The following is a 17,813-nucleotide window of genomic DNA, read 5'->3' as shown; positions in this document are numbered from 1 at the left end:
TTTTATTGGATGTATCAAAAAAAAGCATTAACACTCATTATTGGAAGGATTTGTTAAGATTTCTAGTGCAATAAATTGTTGCAAGATGTGAGTATGTACTTACTGTATTTTTTTTACAAATGCTGATATGTTTGTTTCAAAAGTCGGAGAAAAAAGTGTTTAAATCCTCTGTTGTAAATTAGTTAAATACTAGTCCTAACTGCGTTGTGTTAGGATAAATGAATGTGTAATAAGCTGAGATGAGGTATGAGTTTCAAGTATATCTAAATGTACAATATTACTTTATTAAATTAGTTTTAATAAAACTAATTATTCACATTAATTGTGAATAATTCACATGACCAACACATTGTAATGTACACCATACCAAAATAGAGTTTTAATGGGAATAGATATTTGTTTTATGATTACTTGATGAGGCTCTAACCAGTGTCAAATAATTTAAACCATACCAGAATCAGAGCTTCTAAGAAAATAACACATTTTTCCACATTCTTATGTTTAAAAAAATGTTTCCACCTTTAACACGGGACCAGATATTAGATATATATATTTCCAATATGCATTTATTGATTTTGGATGGGTAAGGTTGTGTTTCCATTGCAAGCAATCGGGTCTTATGTGATTTTTTTTGTGTGAAAAAGTGCCCCCTGTAAATCATTGTGTTGTGTCATTTTAGGAAGCTTTTCGTGCTCCAAATGAGTTTGATGCGGGGCACTTTGTTTTACACCTCGAAACAGTTTCTGCCCAAGAGGCGTAGTGAGGGACTGTCTCCACCCCTGCTCCTGCAGAAGCTCCTCTGAACGACACGAATTCAAGAAGAGGTTAATCTTGCAGTGATTAGCTGTTTGTTTGATTTGAAGAGCACTCTCCCCGTAAGGCTTCCTCCTGATTCCTTCCCCTCACAATTGAGGGCTGTTTCTGCGTGGCCTTTTCCCCGGGATCTCAGCGCTGCCGTGTCCGCGAAGAGACTAGAGCAGTGGCGGCCCAGGGCTCAGCTTGTTTAGTCAGCAAGCAACTGTGGGTGGTCAGGCTGAGGCGCAGGACAAGGCCCCGCTGTGCACAGGAAAGACTGTTCAAAGGTGTTTAAGGGTTGTGGAGGAAGTCTGCCACCCTGTAGAGAGGACAGGGCCTGCAGAACCGTCCACATTCCCTCTCGGGCTCGCGGGGCTGTGAGAGTCTTCGCACAGACAGCGAAAAACACAGAGAGCCCAATGAGAAAGTTCACTAGGCACCTGGGTCAACAATGGTTCCTCATCCCTGTTTTGAAACGGAGGGGGGAAACACAGGGAGAAAAAAAAAAGTCTGATTCGCGTAACGTACGCCCACGCGTTTCAGTGCTTCTAAAAAAAAAAAATTCTCTCTCCAGGAAAGTCTCATCTGTGAAAACATTCAGTTCTGATCCTGAGTGGGAAATTCTGTCTTTTATTCGTCCTGTGTTTTTTCTGCCCTATGCACAAGACTGCATTCTGATCAAAACAAAATATCGGGATTTGCGTTGGCGGCAATCAGCTAGTTGTTTAGACAAACGGGATTAGAGAGTACACATGGCAGTGCGGTGTTTTGGTCATATTTTTCTCAAATCCTGAACAAAGTGCATCAGTCTATATCTGTATCTAGCAATCACTCTTTCTGTATTCTGTCTTAGTTTATAAACATTCTGACTTTAAAACATAATAGAAATTGCAGCATTGAACAAACAATGCTAACATAAAGCAGTGTTGCCAATGAGGACGCATATCTTCATAGTGTATACATTATTCTGTATATTTTCTTACCTGGGTTATAGTGGAATTCTTTTAAAATAACATTCATATGCCTGTCAGTTCCTGTCTTAAACCTTCCATAAGACATTCATATCTCACTAGATTAGATAAACATTATATCTTGTTGCCTAACATAATATTTTATTTTATGCAGTTAGTTGCTTTGCCATAACTGTGAGAATCCACCCAATATTTATGTCTAATAATTTTGGTGTACCTAACTTTTGGACCTTTAAACTGTATTCATTACTAAAAAAAGACTTGCTATTTTTGCAAGTTCGTGTTTTGCTTTAAAGCAGCTCTTCTAGCTTTTACTGTGTGACACGTGAGTATTGTAATACTTACGGCATACTTTTTTTTCCCCTCGTTCTAAAGAGACCATTTAGCTTGGTTCACCAGGAAATTAGAAATGACATCCAAAGCAGAAGAGGCCATGTTAGGTTAACTGGTTGCAGTAATCCTCGGGCATCTCAGCTGTAGAAATGCTATGGTAGCGCATCCTGCCCTGTGAGCAGTGCTTCAGCGCTACCTTCTGGAGGGATGGGGGAAGACGACTTCGGCTTAATCGCTGCCAGATGTTTAAGAGTCCTCTGGCGTGGGGGAAGAGGAGCTGCTGTTTTTCCCTCGAGCTCTGTTAAACGTTAGGTACGCTAGACATCCAATTAAGGAATTATTCTGTATGAAGCTCTTGCTTCCTCGAACTGGTGCAAACTGATGTTGTGTTTTTTTTTTTTTCCCGTGGAACAAGGGAGCATTCTTTGGACTACGGGCAATTAAAGGGGAAGAAAACAAAGCAGTCTGCAGTAAATGTATTTTCAGCGGTTGCTGAGATGATGAACGAATCCCAGTGTAACCCTGCTGTTTGCAGATTCGTGAAAAGGTTGTTTGTTTTAGCAGAAGTTGGGTTGTCCCGGACATCTGCTCGTCCCATTCCTTTAGCAGGTCTCGCGCGCGTGCACCAGAGCTGAGCTAGAATGATGTGGTACCCAGTCTGAGCGCGGATGTCCTGTCCTCACGGTGTCCGCGGGCCTCTGCTCTGATCTCCGCAGGCACCGCAGGTGCAGGGGGGACCCACGGCGCTCTGCTGGACCTGGACCCTGATGTGCGCCCCTCGCTGGTCAGCCGTCTGAGCCAGAGCGCATCTCTGAAGCGAGACACCAGCTTCCAGTCCCCCCGTGACGAGTGTGAGACATCTCCTTTGGTTCTGAGCTCGGGCTGCTACCCTTTGTCGAGGCCGGAGTTCCCCTTGGAGGGAACAGGAACGTTGACATTCTAACTTTGCCAGGGTTTCGGCAACAGTCCAAGTCTCGGGTAGTGTTAGAATGACCATGCCTGAAGTTCAGAAATTAAATTTATGAGACCGTTGTTCTGCAGGTGATGCGTGCCTTTCTTTCAACGGTGAACCTGTCTGCCAAAATCTGACTCTTCCCATTGCCAAATTCAAATTCAAAGAACTTTATTGGCATGACTGATGAATTACAGCGTTGCCAAAGCAGATACAATTAACACAACATTTATAGTGTCTCAAGAGAAATCTTGGTTGAGAACTGAGCTTTGTCTCAAATTTGCCTTGTTTTTGATCTTCGTGGCTCTGATTTATTTTACCTCGAGATGCAGGATGTTTTTGTCGTCTGGCAGCATTTTTATGTTGGTCTCCCTGCACTTGATACTTGATACTTGATACATGATGCTTGGTTTTATTATTTGCATTTCTGAGGTCATCGGTATTGGAAGGACTGCAGTACAATTTTTGTAAATTATTATATATATAATAGTATTCTATAAAAGGCTAAATTCATGTAGTATGCTTTGTTATGAAAGTGAAGAAATATCGAAAGACGTATTTTATATACAGGGAGAAGCTAAAACTACAGTAAATTTTAATGGTTTCAGTACACATTTGTTGCATTTTTGTATGTTTTTCAGTATAGAAAACACACAGTTTTCAAATAGGGTTTAGATAAGGTTTAAGAGGGAAGATTTATCGTGATTAACAAGGCAAAGTCCTTTATCAGTACCTGCGTACAACTGTCATCAAAAGTTTCCATACCCCAATGGAAATTTTATAATTCCTAGTAATGTATTTTTTAAAAACTAGAGGCAAAATCTCTTTTTTATATCAAGGGTTTTGTCTTTTGGGGCAAGGAAAAAGTAATCTAATCAGACCTGTTCCGTTCTTTTGACTGTTTAGTGAGTCATCATTTTGAAATATTGTGAATAATAAAAACAGCTTTTTAAAAATATCTTTTGACATTAGTTGAAATACCCCCCCCCCCCTCCGTTGAATTCAAATATGACTTGGCTGCAGTGCCAGCATATTTCATTTTGAGAAATACCCTAAAACAGTTTTAAAGCAAGTGAAGCCCAGCTGCTCCTTAAATTATAAAGGCTTTTGAAGCTCCACATTTTCCCATAGTTTTAAACTAAGAGTGTTTTAGTGGTAAATTCTTTGCATTGAATTTGATTTGTAAGATATTTGTTTCATGCAGGAGCTTACTTTTGTTTTGGGGGTATTATTGATTTTTAGATTTTGTTCGCTATGGACATAAGGTAGAGACGCAGACGATGAAGACGTTTCCTGGGTGCATGTTGAAACACTGAGGCTATAGGAGATGAGTGGAGGCTGGAGGAACAGCGAGACAGATTCCCCAGCTGCCTGTGTGTCACCCGAGTGTCTTATCGCACAGCCTGTATCGTCTCAAACTCTTCCTCAAGTGTGTTTTGCTAACCAGTCCCAGGGATGATAAAATGAGAACTGATTTATCCTAAATTAAGAGATGGTATATATTTTTCAGGCAGTTCAAATAAAAATCGCACAAAGACCAGGTGAAACAAGAACAACCTGCATTTAGTTTTAAACCTTGTTGCAGAACACGGATGCAATGGAAATGTATACGATATCGCTATAAATTAAGTGCTGAGTACTAACTTATTTAGAAATATAAAGTATGTATTATTGGTAAACCTGTGAAAAAAAGTTGATAAAAAACATTGCATCTTCTCTGTATATGGGATGAGTCTTTGGACATCACAAAAAGAAACTAATTTTGTATATACAAATTTTCAAAGTCTGATTTTTTTATTTTCTTGCTACAGTTTCTAATTGTGGAACGAGAAGTCCAATTTCTACAGCAAACTTTCAGTTTCCACTTTGCCTAACCTTTTAGCAGTAAGGTTTGGAAGTAAAGAGCTTTACTCAATGCAGTACTTCACTGCAATGAGATGTTTTACTATTACAGCAGACTTAGAATGCATTTATCCAGTATATATAGAGTGATAAAGTAATTGTTAACAGTTTTAGAACAAACTCAGTATTTTTTTACAGCTGATGTACAGTACCAATGGCCAAACCATGAGAAGTGTTTCCACCACAAATATAAAACAATAGTCCCATATAACATTTTAATAGCGTTTCAGATATAATTCATTTGATGTGAATGTTTGTTAACCTGCAGAGAGCTTCTTAAATTTAGGAATGTCACTCATGATTTGATTTCACTTCTTTAGAACAAAAAAATTGAATGTTTTCACATCATATTCCATAATGGTCAGATACAGAAACTTTGGTTTGTTTTTTCCGCAGCTTGGTGTTTCAAGGGACCACACCAGGTGACGTTTGTTGAAAACCTGACTGAAGTTGTCTTCAATCAGCTGCCTAACTTCTGGAAGCTCTGGATTTCTTATGTAAATGGCAGCTTATTCAGCGAGGTACTGACTGGCTTCTTTTGAAAGTTTCCATTGTGGTGTAAACTATTAAAGTAATGCAACATGGTCAACATATACATGTCAAAAGAAAACACAATGTTTCGGCCGCGGACCCTTCTTCAGGTGTGTGAGGGCTCCATGGCCGAAACGTTGTGTTTTCTTTTTTTCTTTTTTTTCAGCATGGAATAAACCTATTACTTGTTCCTTTGCAGCCTACGCATGCTGACGCAGCTACCCACCTGAACATATACATGTCATGCTATTTTGAAATCTACCAAATTCTTAAACTCCCAGGCTTTTCAGGTGCCTTTAGCATTTAGTTAAGTTTTTTGTGGATTTACGTATTTGTCTAGTGTTAAACATCTAAAACCGCGAGTTGACATTTCTTCTAAGTATTTTATTCATTGGCGTGTCCCGCATTCAGGACGCAACTGAGTCACTTACCATGAAATGTGTGCTATTTTTCCCAGTGGTGGCTTGGAAACCCTGGTGTTTGCTAAAACTGAATAAATATGCGGCCAAGGAACTTAGTGCCAATTGATTTAGTCACCAGACTTTGGCCTTATCAGCTATCTTATCTGTAAGCAATACACTGCAACTAGGCACAAACAAGAATCCCCAGTACTCCCACAAAGCCACCATACGCCCTTCTGCCTGTACGAACGCCTTAACCACTTTCTCGGTAATGAAAGGTCTTCTGAGGTAAAGAGACAGGAGGCGCCTGTTGACTTCTGACTTCTCCTAAAATGTTTTTTTTTTTAACGTTTTTTAATAATACACACCCTGCATATTTCTTTATTGAAATTACCCAGTCTGTTATTTTTAGACTGGCTTTAAAACGAATAATTTGAGAAATTTGTCAAGCGAGTTGACAGTTTTCTTTTATGTAAATATTTAAGTTTGGAAGAGAACAATGGCATGACAAACCTGTTTGTTTGTTTGCGATGAACTGTTGTACAAATATTGTAGACTTAAAATACATTTATCCAGTAGTTGACTGTCATTTTTGTGATTTCAGAATAAACTGTCTTTTGTACAGCTGTTGTACCTATGGCAAAACTGTGAGAGGTGTTTTGACCGCAAATGTAAAAAAATAATGTAAAAAATAATTCCAAGCAGCATTTTAATTACGTGCAGATTAAACATGTTAATGGAGAAGAGAAGAGCTGACTCATCAAATTGTGCAAGTGGCTTTTGGAGTTTTTAAGACATGACTATGCCCGTGTTAATCCCATTCCCATCGTGTATGCATTTTTATGCAGTTTGTTTTAAAAACAAATGTGTCACCGTGGATGGTATGCAAAGTGCAGAGGTTTTTCTAGTGCAAATCTGTCATTTTAATTATTTTTCCAGCAGAGGTCAGTGTTGTACAACTCAAATGTCAAAAGGCAGTAGTTTTACAGGTGTTGTATCTTTTTATTTATTATAAAGCTGAAATAAGAAAGGCCTCTTAAATGTGAACTAAACAATTAAAATATTTTTGTTGAACAGAAAAGCTGGTTTTATTCGTGTCCGCAGAGATGCAGTATTAGAATGTTATATCTGTGGAATGCCATCAGCGATGGCAGTAGGTAATTTTTTCATAGAGCAAGTTTCCCGAAACAATGGGAACACAGGTGTCAGCACTTTCCCTTTTTGCTATACTTCTTAAGTTTGGTTCTGACCAACAGTTATTTTGGAGTTAAATTGTTTGAATTTTAGAAAAAGAATTGGTCATTAAAATACTTTATTTCACAAGAGCAAAATCCCCTAGCCTTCATAAAGGAACTTCTTATAACCTCTGTTTAAAAACACATATTAAAAGTACTGCATTTTGAACATAAGAAAGCAACAGTAATTGCAAAAAGTCAGACGCCACGCCACATTAACCAATCTTTCTTTTAAGGTTACAAGTACAAATCAGGTCCATATATTATTAAGCTCCTTGTTGGGAAGGATGTTGAAACCCTTTGTTCAGCTGTTTCCAGTTTTCATTTCCAGTAATGATTATTGTAGTGAACTAGTATTTTTATATCCGAAATGATCTTTAAGAGTGCCTTGTATTTCTGTCATCTCAAACAGTGTGTTGTTTTTAATTAAGGTTAAGTAAATTGAAACGTTCCTGCTGTTTCTGCAAGATTAGTACCCAGCTTAGAAGGTCAATAACCATCCTCATTACTGGTGTTCTTGGTGTTATGTTTTTTAAGACACCTGTAAAGGGTAAATAGAGGAGAGCTGTGAAACTTTTCCACGGTTAGTTCCTTTGTTTCTTGTACACCATCGGTGGCAATGAGGCCTTAACTCATAAACTCTAAACTAGTGTTTTAAACCTAAAGCGGAACATACTTCGCTGTCACAGCTGTCCGTATCTTCTCCGGTTCTGTGTGATTGCTCATGACGCAATGTCTTGTCTCTTGTCTTGTTCATCATGACAGACTGGTGAAAAATCTGGTCAGGTGGAGAAGTCAAAGAAAAACGCCAGACAGAGACAAAATGATTTCAAGGTGAGACGTTTTGTTGCTGCCTAAGACTTGAGCTGTGCGCAATAAATGTCAGACTTCCCACGTAGCAAAGTTGTTATTTTGTCAGTCTCCGTTTTTGCTATTTATATATGCTGTTGCCAACTTTTCATTTCAATTCATCACAGCAACAAGAAGGAAAATGCTCCTGTTTTTCATTATTTCTAGCCCTTGTGGTAGAGACAACTCGGCCCTTTTTTATCTCCAACTGCACAACTGAATTTGCATGGAGCTACAAGCAAGAGGAGACCATGTGCTCCAGTTTGCTTATTTGATTGGTCTTTCAAGGATTTACTCGAGAGCGGTCCATCTGTCTTGTGCCCTAGATGATTTTCTCTTAATATACATGTGTGGGTCCCACTTCCATTTATGAGCATGAAATAACCATTTGGGTTGGCATTGGATTTTGAGAGCATGAATTTAGCCACATGTCATTTCTGTTGCATTAATGACACATTCTGTTGCATGCGTTCTGTGTTAACGTCTTGAAGTTTGGCTACATGGTGACAAAAAGTGTATGCAGTATTTTCAATGAGATCTTTTTACTGCTCTGCATTTCGTTACCACTGCTTCTAAATTTAACCACATCCCACTGATCCCAACATAACCCTGTAAAGTTTTCAAACTTTGTGCAGACACAACCATGGCAGCCTGGAGGAAAATGTTTGGGTGCCATTGCTCAATTCTTTTTTTAAAGCACTAACCTTGAAATGAGAACATTCCCACATACACCTACATATGAAATTATGAGATAGTATATTTCTGTTTTTGTCACTTTCACTTCCTCGAGTTCCTTCATGTGAACATAACAAAACACTACAAGGCAGAAAACTGCTCAAGGAAAGAGCTGATGGGATTGGGTTTTGTTCACATTGTGGAAATAATAGGTTTCGTAAGTGTTCTTGGACAAAAATGTGGATTTGTGTAAGTATTAGAAAGAAACAAGATAGCTTGAAGACCTTTAAAAGACAGACAGGACAAAGCTTAAGCAGAAAGAACGTTACTATCTTATTCATATTTCTGCAAAACCCCCTTACTTTGTTTAGGCATGAGCTAAGTACTAGTAATAATAAATTATATTTTATATACTGCTTTTTAAAGCAATCATTTAATTGTTGTCTCATCATCACACATGTTTGTACTTGGCAGAGGTCAAAGATGATGTTTCTTTTCTAATCATAATTATTGGGAACATGTGTCAGTGGGTATTTAGAAGAAGGCATGAAGGTCCATCCCAGAAAACAAACTATAATTTCTAAAAAGTGATGTGCCTGGCTGAACTGTCTGACCCTTTTGTTTTGTGGTATGACTGTCTTTTGTATGACTTGTAGCTTTATGAGCAATTGAGTGTGAACACAGCAATAAGAAAGTCACCTCAGTAAAATTTTGTCAGTGACAGGAATCTATCTATTCCTGTACTGACAGGAAGAGAAAAAAGTGCTCTTCTTTTTCTAGGGTAAATTGACTGGGAGGGCATGAGTTAAGGAAAAGTTCTTTTTTTTGTATGTTCTCTAAATGTAATCCTGTGGAAAGACATTAACTAAAATGGAAAAGGTGCAGCTTGGAGAGTGAAGATTGGACTATTATTTGTTAATAGTTGCAGAATATTGTTGGTGTGGTGTGTGTAATAACACTGTCTGTCATATTGCTTTTTCATTAGTCCCATGTGATGAATGATGTACAAGTAGTCGATAAAAAAATTGAAACATGTATGGCTCAGGCTAATTATGCAAATAGTATCCCAGCGCACGCATGAAAATGCTGGATGGGTATGATTGCCTACAATCATAGTTAACATGGCTGCAAGAGGTGGCCTCAGTGACCACGAAAAAGGGCTGATTGTGGGGGCATGTTTGGCAGGAGCTTCAGTGTTCAAGACAGCTCGGCCTTGCTGAGTTTTTCTTGAGCATTGATGTCTAACGTGATGTCGGCACGCAACTCTGGGAAGACATCATCAGCAAAGGGCAAGAGTGGGCAGAGGTGCGTGCTCCAGGATATCGATGCATTAACTCAGCATGTGAAGCAGAACCAGCAAGAAACTTAATATCGATTCACTGCACATTTCAACCTGGGTTGCAAGCAGCCAGTTCCCCTGAAAACTCATTCCACAGAACAGGATACCATAGTCAGGTGACAATGCACATACCCCTCTTCACACGTGGCAGCGCACATTTGTTGGAGAAGTGTGCTCTGGTCAGATGTATCGTCCTTCACCATACGAAGAGTTCCTGTGTTTCGCCGGCCTTAAGACCTCTGCAGCGTTTGCTCCAACAGTGGAGAGTTATTGTGGTTCTGTCACATTGTGGGGTGCATTTTCCTGGCACTGCCTCGCTTAGAAGGCAAGCACAGAGCTAATCGCTCTATAATAATGGTACTGAGTGACCTTCTCCCCCCAAGTTTCAGCAGTGGTGTCTTCCAGGATCCATGCCCCCTTTCCACGGGGAGAGGGTGGTCATCTGGTGGGTTGACGAGGGTGACACCAATGTTATCCTCACGTCACGGGCTTCTCAGTCACCAGATCTGAACTCAGGCAGCCATTTGTGGGGAATACAGGAACGATGCCCAATGTAGCATTTTTCTCCACCTGCATCGAGCCGGCGCGACTTGATTGTCTTTCTTGTGGAAGACTGGTGCATCATCCCTCCCGCAGAATTCCCGGTTGCTGCTAGACTTTGTTCCATTGTGCATACATGGCAGCCACTGTTAAGTGGCTTTCAATTGCTGATTCCTTTTTTTTTAATCCACGAGCTGTACGTCACTTTTGTTTATATGTAGAACCCCTGATGCTTTCACGTGAAACGTTATTGAAGACAAATCTATGCCACTGTCTGGAAAGACTGACATAAGCTGACACAAGTGCGAATCGTGGGGGTGGGGGAAGACACCTACAGCACTTAAGTCTGCAGTTACGTGTAATAAAAACAAGTTCGATTGGAGAAACCTAAAAACTGAATGCCCACAAAAACAGCTGAGTGCCCTTGCCTTTTCCAATAAGGAGCCACAAATCTACCTATCTATCTGTGTATTTTCTGAGTTGCCTATGACTGTCAATGGAGATAAAAAATATGAATATTTCTGTTCTTTAATGCATTGTCATCGTGCATTGGAATTTCTTTTTAATTTTTAGAAAATGATTCAGGAAGTAATGCATTCTTTGGTGAAGCTGATCCGTGGGGCACTGCTGTCCAACAGCCTGTCCGAGGTGGAGCTGAGGCACTACGGTGGCTGGGAAACCAAGTCAGAGCTCTCAGGCCAGTGGCTGACACAGGTCATCCACACAGTCAGGTATGAATTCAAATCCAAATGGCACCAGCATTTGTGGTCTGCTTTTCTGCTCTGACTTATCTATGGATGTAGCTGTCGTGCCCGCATGAAACTGTACAGACCTGGTTTATTGAAGATCCACTTCATTGGAGGCAAGAGGCTGTGCTCTTCCCGTCTCTCATTTTCTGGAGAACGACGTCAAGAAAACTGCCCCCCAAATAGAAAATACCTTCAGAAGGTCCAGTACCATTCTACAGTCAGCATTTCATAATCATCAGGCAATTCCAATAACAGATAAATATTGAAGGGATTTGTGTTTTCTGAGCAGTGGTGGTGCTTGTGCATTTTGTAACACCAGTCCCAGAGTGGAACTTGGATAGATTTTAAAGAAAATGTTTTGGATTTCCCCTAGATCAAATGTATAGCGTTTCACGTGTTTACTGCAAATAGGAACTGATAATACAGTCGTTTACTTTATGAAAAATGCTTATTTAAAGACAATACTATGAACTACATACAGTAATTCAGTCAGTTTAAGATGACAAACCCATTTGACTACTGGTTTCTGCTGTGGATTTTCCATTTGAAAATAAAGGCAAATTAAAAACATGATGTATAAAAATGAGGTCTTCAGGTCATCAGGGTGTTGATTCATGTATCATCTCAGAAATATCAAAAATGCAGATCAGAGCTCTTATTTGCATGCTTTGAGTCAGACAACAAGATGTGTTGTTTCTACATTTAAGTAGATTTTCCCTGAGTTTGATGTTATGCACCTTTCCTGGTTCTAAAACACACTACAGGACCAAGTCACCTAAGGATTGCACATTTTGCAGCCAAAGCATGACCAGTTCAGAACATTTAGTTTTGAGGAAATACACAGAAGCTCTGTATCCAACCCTTGATTCGCAAATACAGAAGAGTTGTGCAATGTGTTCTTAAATACATGACCAGTCGAAGTGGAAGAAGGATTTGCCCTGAGCTATTGGAGCAGCTTTAAAATCAAACTGTTTCCCAGTTTATCTTTAACCAGTATGTATTGCATTGAACAAATTAGTTAGTTATTGAAGATTGTTTCACCTGGCGTTTACACTCAGTTATGCAGTCATATTGTATTGTAGTTAATAGGTATTAATGGATGCATCAGAGCTAGCCTTTCACAACTGGTCAGCTTAAGGTCCTTTTTTATTGATACAGTGCCACAAACATCACCTGTGTTTCACTCTAACCCTAACTTAGCTCTTTAATCTCCACACAGAATGAGCTATGAAGCCCTGGCAGCCCTGGAAATTCCCAATGACCTCTTGCAGGTGATCCAGGACTTGATTCTTGACCTTCGCGTGCACTGTCTGATTGTGACGCTGCAGCAGACCTCAGAAGGTAAGATGCAGACACAACAGGCCCGTCAGACACCTGTCTACTTGACTGTACGTTACAGTGTTCACTGTAAACAAGTGCCAGCAGATGAACTATCGTTTTGTGCTCTTAACAGTCTTCCTGTTTTGAGGTTACTTAATAGGTCCTTGATTTTTTTGCCATTTTTGGTCAATGCAGGTTCTCCACAAAATTGTCAGTGTTATAAGAGCTATGGATTAAAGCTCACTGTGATCTGCATACATAGATAAATATTTAAAGGTCGTTTTAAAAAAAAATAGGCATTTCAGTAACAGAAAAAAGTAAGAGATCCAAGGAGTGATCATTGTGAAACAAATACAGACATTGAAAGCACCCAGATTGTATTGAAAGTGGTTAGCTGTACCACACATTTATGTTTAGGAAGACATTTTTGGGTTAACAGAATCAACAGCTTTAAAGAAACAAGTACACTTCTTGTTTCATTTTGTCTTTAGTCAGTGGTGTGCTTATGCATATTTTTTGTTCCAGCAGAGCTGTTACTGTCAAATGAGTAGGGCTGATTTATACTTAGTCACCTACAATGAAATTATTTGTCAGATTGTGATTAAGAGAGCTGGTGCTTGCTCATAAACTCTGAGTGTTGAAGACCTCTCTCTTTGCAGCTTACATTGATGTCTTGTCACCATAATGTGATATAAAATAAACTGGACCCTGGACTTTACTTATGGCAATACCATTTTAAAAAAACACCATTTTAAATTCATTTTGGGGGCGGGATTTGTGGTACAATGTGACAGGATAATTCTGACATAGCTCTTTTTGTGGCATTAACTTGATTCATTTTGTGTGTTCTCAGAATTTCTAAAGGGTTTTTTTTTTCTTAAAGAACATGCTATCTAAAGACACACAGTGTGAAAGCACGAGTTTTACAAGCACCAGTCGTGATACAGTTAAGAGTTCAGCTATGTATGGTGAAAGTTTAAACGTTTTTTTAATCGTCTGTATGGAATTTATTTACTACAAAACATTGTCAAAAGACAAAGAAGAAAAAGTCATCTTTCAGCTGTGCATTTTGATGCATCAGTCACAGATGCATTTGAGTTTGGTTCAAACTCCCGAATAGCATACTGTATACTGTAAGCAGCTGACCAAGTGTGCAAAATCCCATACGCAGAGTGACACTGACGTGGTGAGTGGCAGCTTCACTGTTTCACAGCTCTGTAGAAATGGCAAGATACCAACCGAGAAAGGGAATCTGAATACATAATAATCACCTGCATTTATGTAGTGCTTGTTATTCCAAAGCACTTGACTTGTAGCAGGGCACCCACTTGATCCACCACTGGAGTGCTGTTCCCACCTGGGCTTCACACCCCTGATGTGCCAGGTGTCCCACTGCTCAGCAGATCAGGTGCAGAAGTCAGGATCTGCTTTGAATTAAGGGGAATGCTTATGGAGACCGAACTGTGCAAGCCCAGGCTGGAATTTCCAGATCTCCCTTAATGTCTCATCCAAAGGGCAGCACCTCGGACTTATGATCTCAAACCGGCATGCTGAAGCATCGGCTGGCTCAGAGGGAAGATCACCACTGGTTCACCAAAACCACTAGTAACAGCGACCTGTTTTTCTGCAAATGTCCGCTAAGAATTACAAATCCAAACTTTCATCAGTATCTGAAGATACTTAAGAATATGTAAGGGAAAAAAACTTGCAAACCAGACGCTTCATTTTGTAGGAATTGCCTGAATATAATATAATAATATAGTGAAGGCAAATACCTGTCCTTTTCTTTGAATATCACACTTTTATTACGAAAGGTTCAACTGAGATAGAATTAAGGTCTGAAAAGCATCTGAATAATTGCGCTCATATTTTTTCTTCAGATGTTAAACGTCTGGCAGAAAAAGAAGACTGGGTTGTGGATAATGAGGGAATCACATCTTTGGTACGTATAAAACACAAAAATGAATACTCTACCATAGAGGTAGGTTGAGCTCAAGTTTGTCCTTTTGAAAGTTCATGTAGTAATATTTTTAAACATGAAAATAGTGAGTGGACAAAAGGAAATAAAAATCAAGCATTTAATTAATTTTTTAGAACATCTTTAGGTATACCAATAGTTATTTTACAGTTTTACTTTTCTTTCATAAAGATCCCTGTTATAGTGAAACATTTCTGCCTTTACATCTTTGTTTTTATTGAATATATAATGCAATCTGCTTTTAGGTTTTTGCTTTGGCTAATAGGTTAAAAAAACTATTAGACTTTCGTAGGTGGAGCCACACAATGACGCTATTGCAACACTTTGGAACATTCTGTTCTTAATAAATTGAAGCATTCTTGTATTTCCTTCCTCATAGTGTGAATCTTATGGATAATCTTCTTTATAGCCCATCATTTATTATTTCACGTCCAGTGATTTAGTGACAATTTGAAAGCCAGTGTCCTCAGCAAACATGCTAACAAACCATATCATGCAAAACTAAATCCTAGATTAAGCAAGTGACACTCAACATGCTTGCAAATGAAGCTATCCGAAAGCCATCTTTGACATTTTTAGGTACACATTTGTGTTTCTTTATGTTCTTAATTTGAATAAAAAGGGCCAGAAATAACAGGAAGTAGCAGTTTGGGCCTCTCAACATTTCGACTGCTAGTCTGTCTCTTTAAATACTGTCGGTCGAGATACAGCATAGCCGTTAAGAAAATCTGTGTCTGTGCATAGTTAATGACTTTGAAGTGTTTCCTTCACCAGCTTGGCCCTATTGTACCAAACCTCATTTACTGATTTATTTATTAGAGTTGTACTGTGCCATGACAGGGCATGGATATCTTGGTTTTAAGTGTGTTTAAATTGCACAGATACAGCTCATGATCACTCTGACTGCCTTGTTTTGATTTTCAGCCGTCTCAGTTTGAGCAGTGCATGATTCAGACCCTGCAGTCTCTGAAGGAGTCCATGGATTGTAAACCAGGGGAAGTCAATGTAAGCTACCTGATCTAGTTTTCCTCAATGCAGTACGAGTAGATAAAACAGGCTTTGAGACATAATTCTGGAGATTAGTATACACTGTTATTGCAGTTCTCCCTGTGTGGCATCTGACTCTTGAATTCATGCCTACAGCCTGTATATTCATTAATGTTTGCTATTGTGGGCTGTATCAAAACACATTCAGGAATTCGCCACGTGAAACAGAAACCAAATAACAGGGTTAGGGCTTGGAACTTATAGTTAAAATAACGGCAATAACATTTTATATTAGATGTTCTTTGTAACCCACAGGTGAATAGAGCATTAATACAGTGTTAATAACCTAGTTTATTAACTTGTGCCCAATGCATAAACCAATGCATTTATTTTGAATGTTATTTTCAAGCCTAGAACTAAAGTTTTGCATCCTTTGTTTTCTCATTGTCCTGAACCTTTTGCATTTTATTTAGGTAAGGCTACATCCTGGCAGAACACACCCTGGACAGACACAAACAAACACACAGACTCTATCACCAGGGCCAGTTTTTTCCCAAAATTATTTAACCTACCAGTATGTCTTTAGACTGTGAGAGGAAACCCACATAAACCTCGGGAGAACATACAAACTCCACACAGATATAATTATAATAATTGCTTGCACTTATGTAGCACTTTTCTGGGCAGTCCACTCAAAGCGCTTTACAGGTAATGGGGATCTCTCCACCATCACCAATGTGCAGCCCCACCTGGATGATGCAACAGCAGCCATAGTGCGCCTGTGCACTCCCCACACACCAGCTCTCAGTGGGGAGGAGAGCAGAGTGATGAAGCCAATTCATAGATGGGGATTATTAGAAGGCCATGATTGGTAAATGCCAAAGGGAAATTTGGTCAGGATGCCAAGGTTACACACCTACTCTTCTCGAGAAACGCCCTGGGATTTTTCATGACCAGAGAGTCAGGACCTCAGTTTTATGTCTTCTCTGAAGGACCCTGACCTTTTTACAGTGTAGTGTTCCCGTCACTATACGGGGGCATTAGAATCCACACAGACCACAGGGTGAGCGCCCCCGGCTGGCCCCACTCAGATATCACCTCAGGTCCAGAATTGAACCCAGCAAAAACAATGATACAAATGCATCTTTTTCCTACTATCCTCTAAATACATTACAAATACATTTTTTTTCATACATCAGAACATCTATTTCAGTTGCCACAAATGTCGCATTCAGGAGCAAGTCATTGGGCATATATTAAAGCACCAAATCAAGACATCTATTTCTCACTCTGCTCCAGAATGTTACAGTCTCTTTCTTCTAACATTCCACACAAGTGTCTCTTTTTCAACATGCACAGAGCATATCCAAATTTAGAATGAACCCTTTCACACACAGACCTAGCCCTACAGGTGGGAGTAGTCAGCCTGGGCTCTCTCAGGTGTCGCCAATGCAGTAACCTCTCTTCACGTTTTTTAGGTTACAGAAGCAGGCGACATGTTTGCAATGCAAGGACCGTGCTAGGATCATAAAATGCCCTCAAAAGTGATTGCATAGTAGAACAGAGTAGACATAAGGTTTGTTTTGCTCTCCTGACGGCCAGCAGTTAAAGAACCTCAAAACAGCACCGAACTGCGTTATAGCTTCTTGCATCCTTCCATGATGCGAGCTCCTTCAGTCTGCCTTGGGCCTTCTGTATAGGTCTGCAGGACTATAACATCAAAGACATCAGTCCTTCCACTCATTGCACTCCCTCCTTCTGCACTGTGTCCAGTCCCAGGCTTGCAGCTGTAAGCTGGGGTGTAAAAAACACGCCAGTGGCTGTTTGAAAGTCGGCATAACAAAAATAATAACTTGGCAATTCTAAATTTTAGAAAAATCTCAACAGGGAATGGTGTTGTTTTTCCTTTGCCAATGTTTGCAGGTAGTTGCATGAGCTGAAGGGGTCAGACTGTAAACAGTAGCACAAGAGGTATTCTGCAGCTATGGCCTTTACTTTTTGTTTGGTCACAATTTTCTTGTTCTTAGTTGTCTCTCAAAATTTCTTTTGAAGATTTTTCAGCAGGAGAGAACCCAAGACAAAGCTGGCGAGCTCTGTGTTGGAATAATGAAGGTAAAGGACACTGTATTTTTCTCAGAATGTCTACTGACTAACAGTGGTTTTCAGCCCTGGTCCCGGAGGAATCCCCAAGGGATTTTTTTTATCCCTGAGGCTAACTAGTTTACTTGCTTTCCGGGACCTCTCATTTATAAAGTG

At 39.6% G+C, this 17,813-nt stretch overlaps 1 protein-coding gene across 3 annotated transcripts in view; it reads left to right on the top strand.

Moving 5' to 3' along the window:
- Positions 1-17,813, top strand: part of exoc2 (exocyst complex component 2) — a 107,217-nt gene that overhangs the window by 52,568 nt on the left and 36,836 nt on the right. For 2 of the 3 annotated variants that reach the window (XM_069190915.1, XM_069190916.1), the window contains exons 12-19: positions 2,816-2,950; positions 5,350-5,474; positions 7,886-7,954; positions 11,097-11,254; positions 12,492-12,613; positions 14,473-14,534; positions 15,495-15,575; positions 17,610-17,669. In XM_069190915.1, the coding sequence (XP_069047016.1) occupies positions 2,816-2,950; positions 5,350-5,474; positions 7,886-7,954; positions 11,097-11,254; positions 12,492-12,613; positions 14,473-14,534; positions 15,495-15,575; positions 17,610-17,669 (812 nt within the window). The remainder of the gene's footprint in view (positions 1-2,815; positions 2,951-5,349; positions 5,475-7,885; positions 7,955-11,096; positions 11,255-12,491; positions 12,614-14,472; positions 14,535-15,494; positions 15,576-17,609; positions 17,670-17,813) is intronic. The other variant, XM_069190917.1, reaches the window with a different exon arrangement.

The sequence above is a fragment of the Lepisosteus oculatus genome, chromosome 6, assembly GCF_040954835.1.
Source record: "Lepisosteus oculatus isolate fLepOcu1 chromosome 6, fLepOcu1.hap2, whole genome shotgun sequence".
NCBI lineage: Eukaryota > Metazoa > Chordata > Actinopteri > Semionotiformes > Lepisosteidae > Lepisosteus > Lepisosteus oculatus.
Note: the sequence above shows the minus strand (reverse complement) of the source record. Positions and strands in the feature narration are given on the sequence as shown.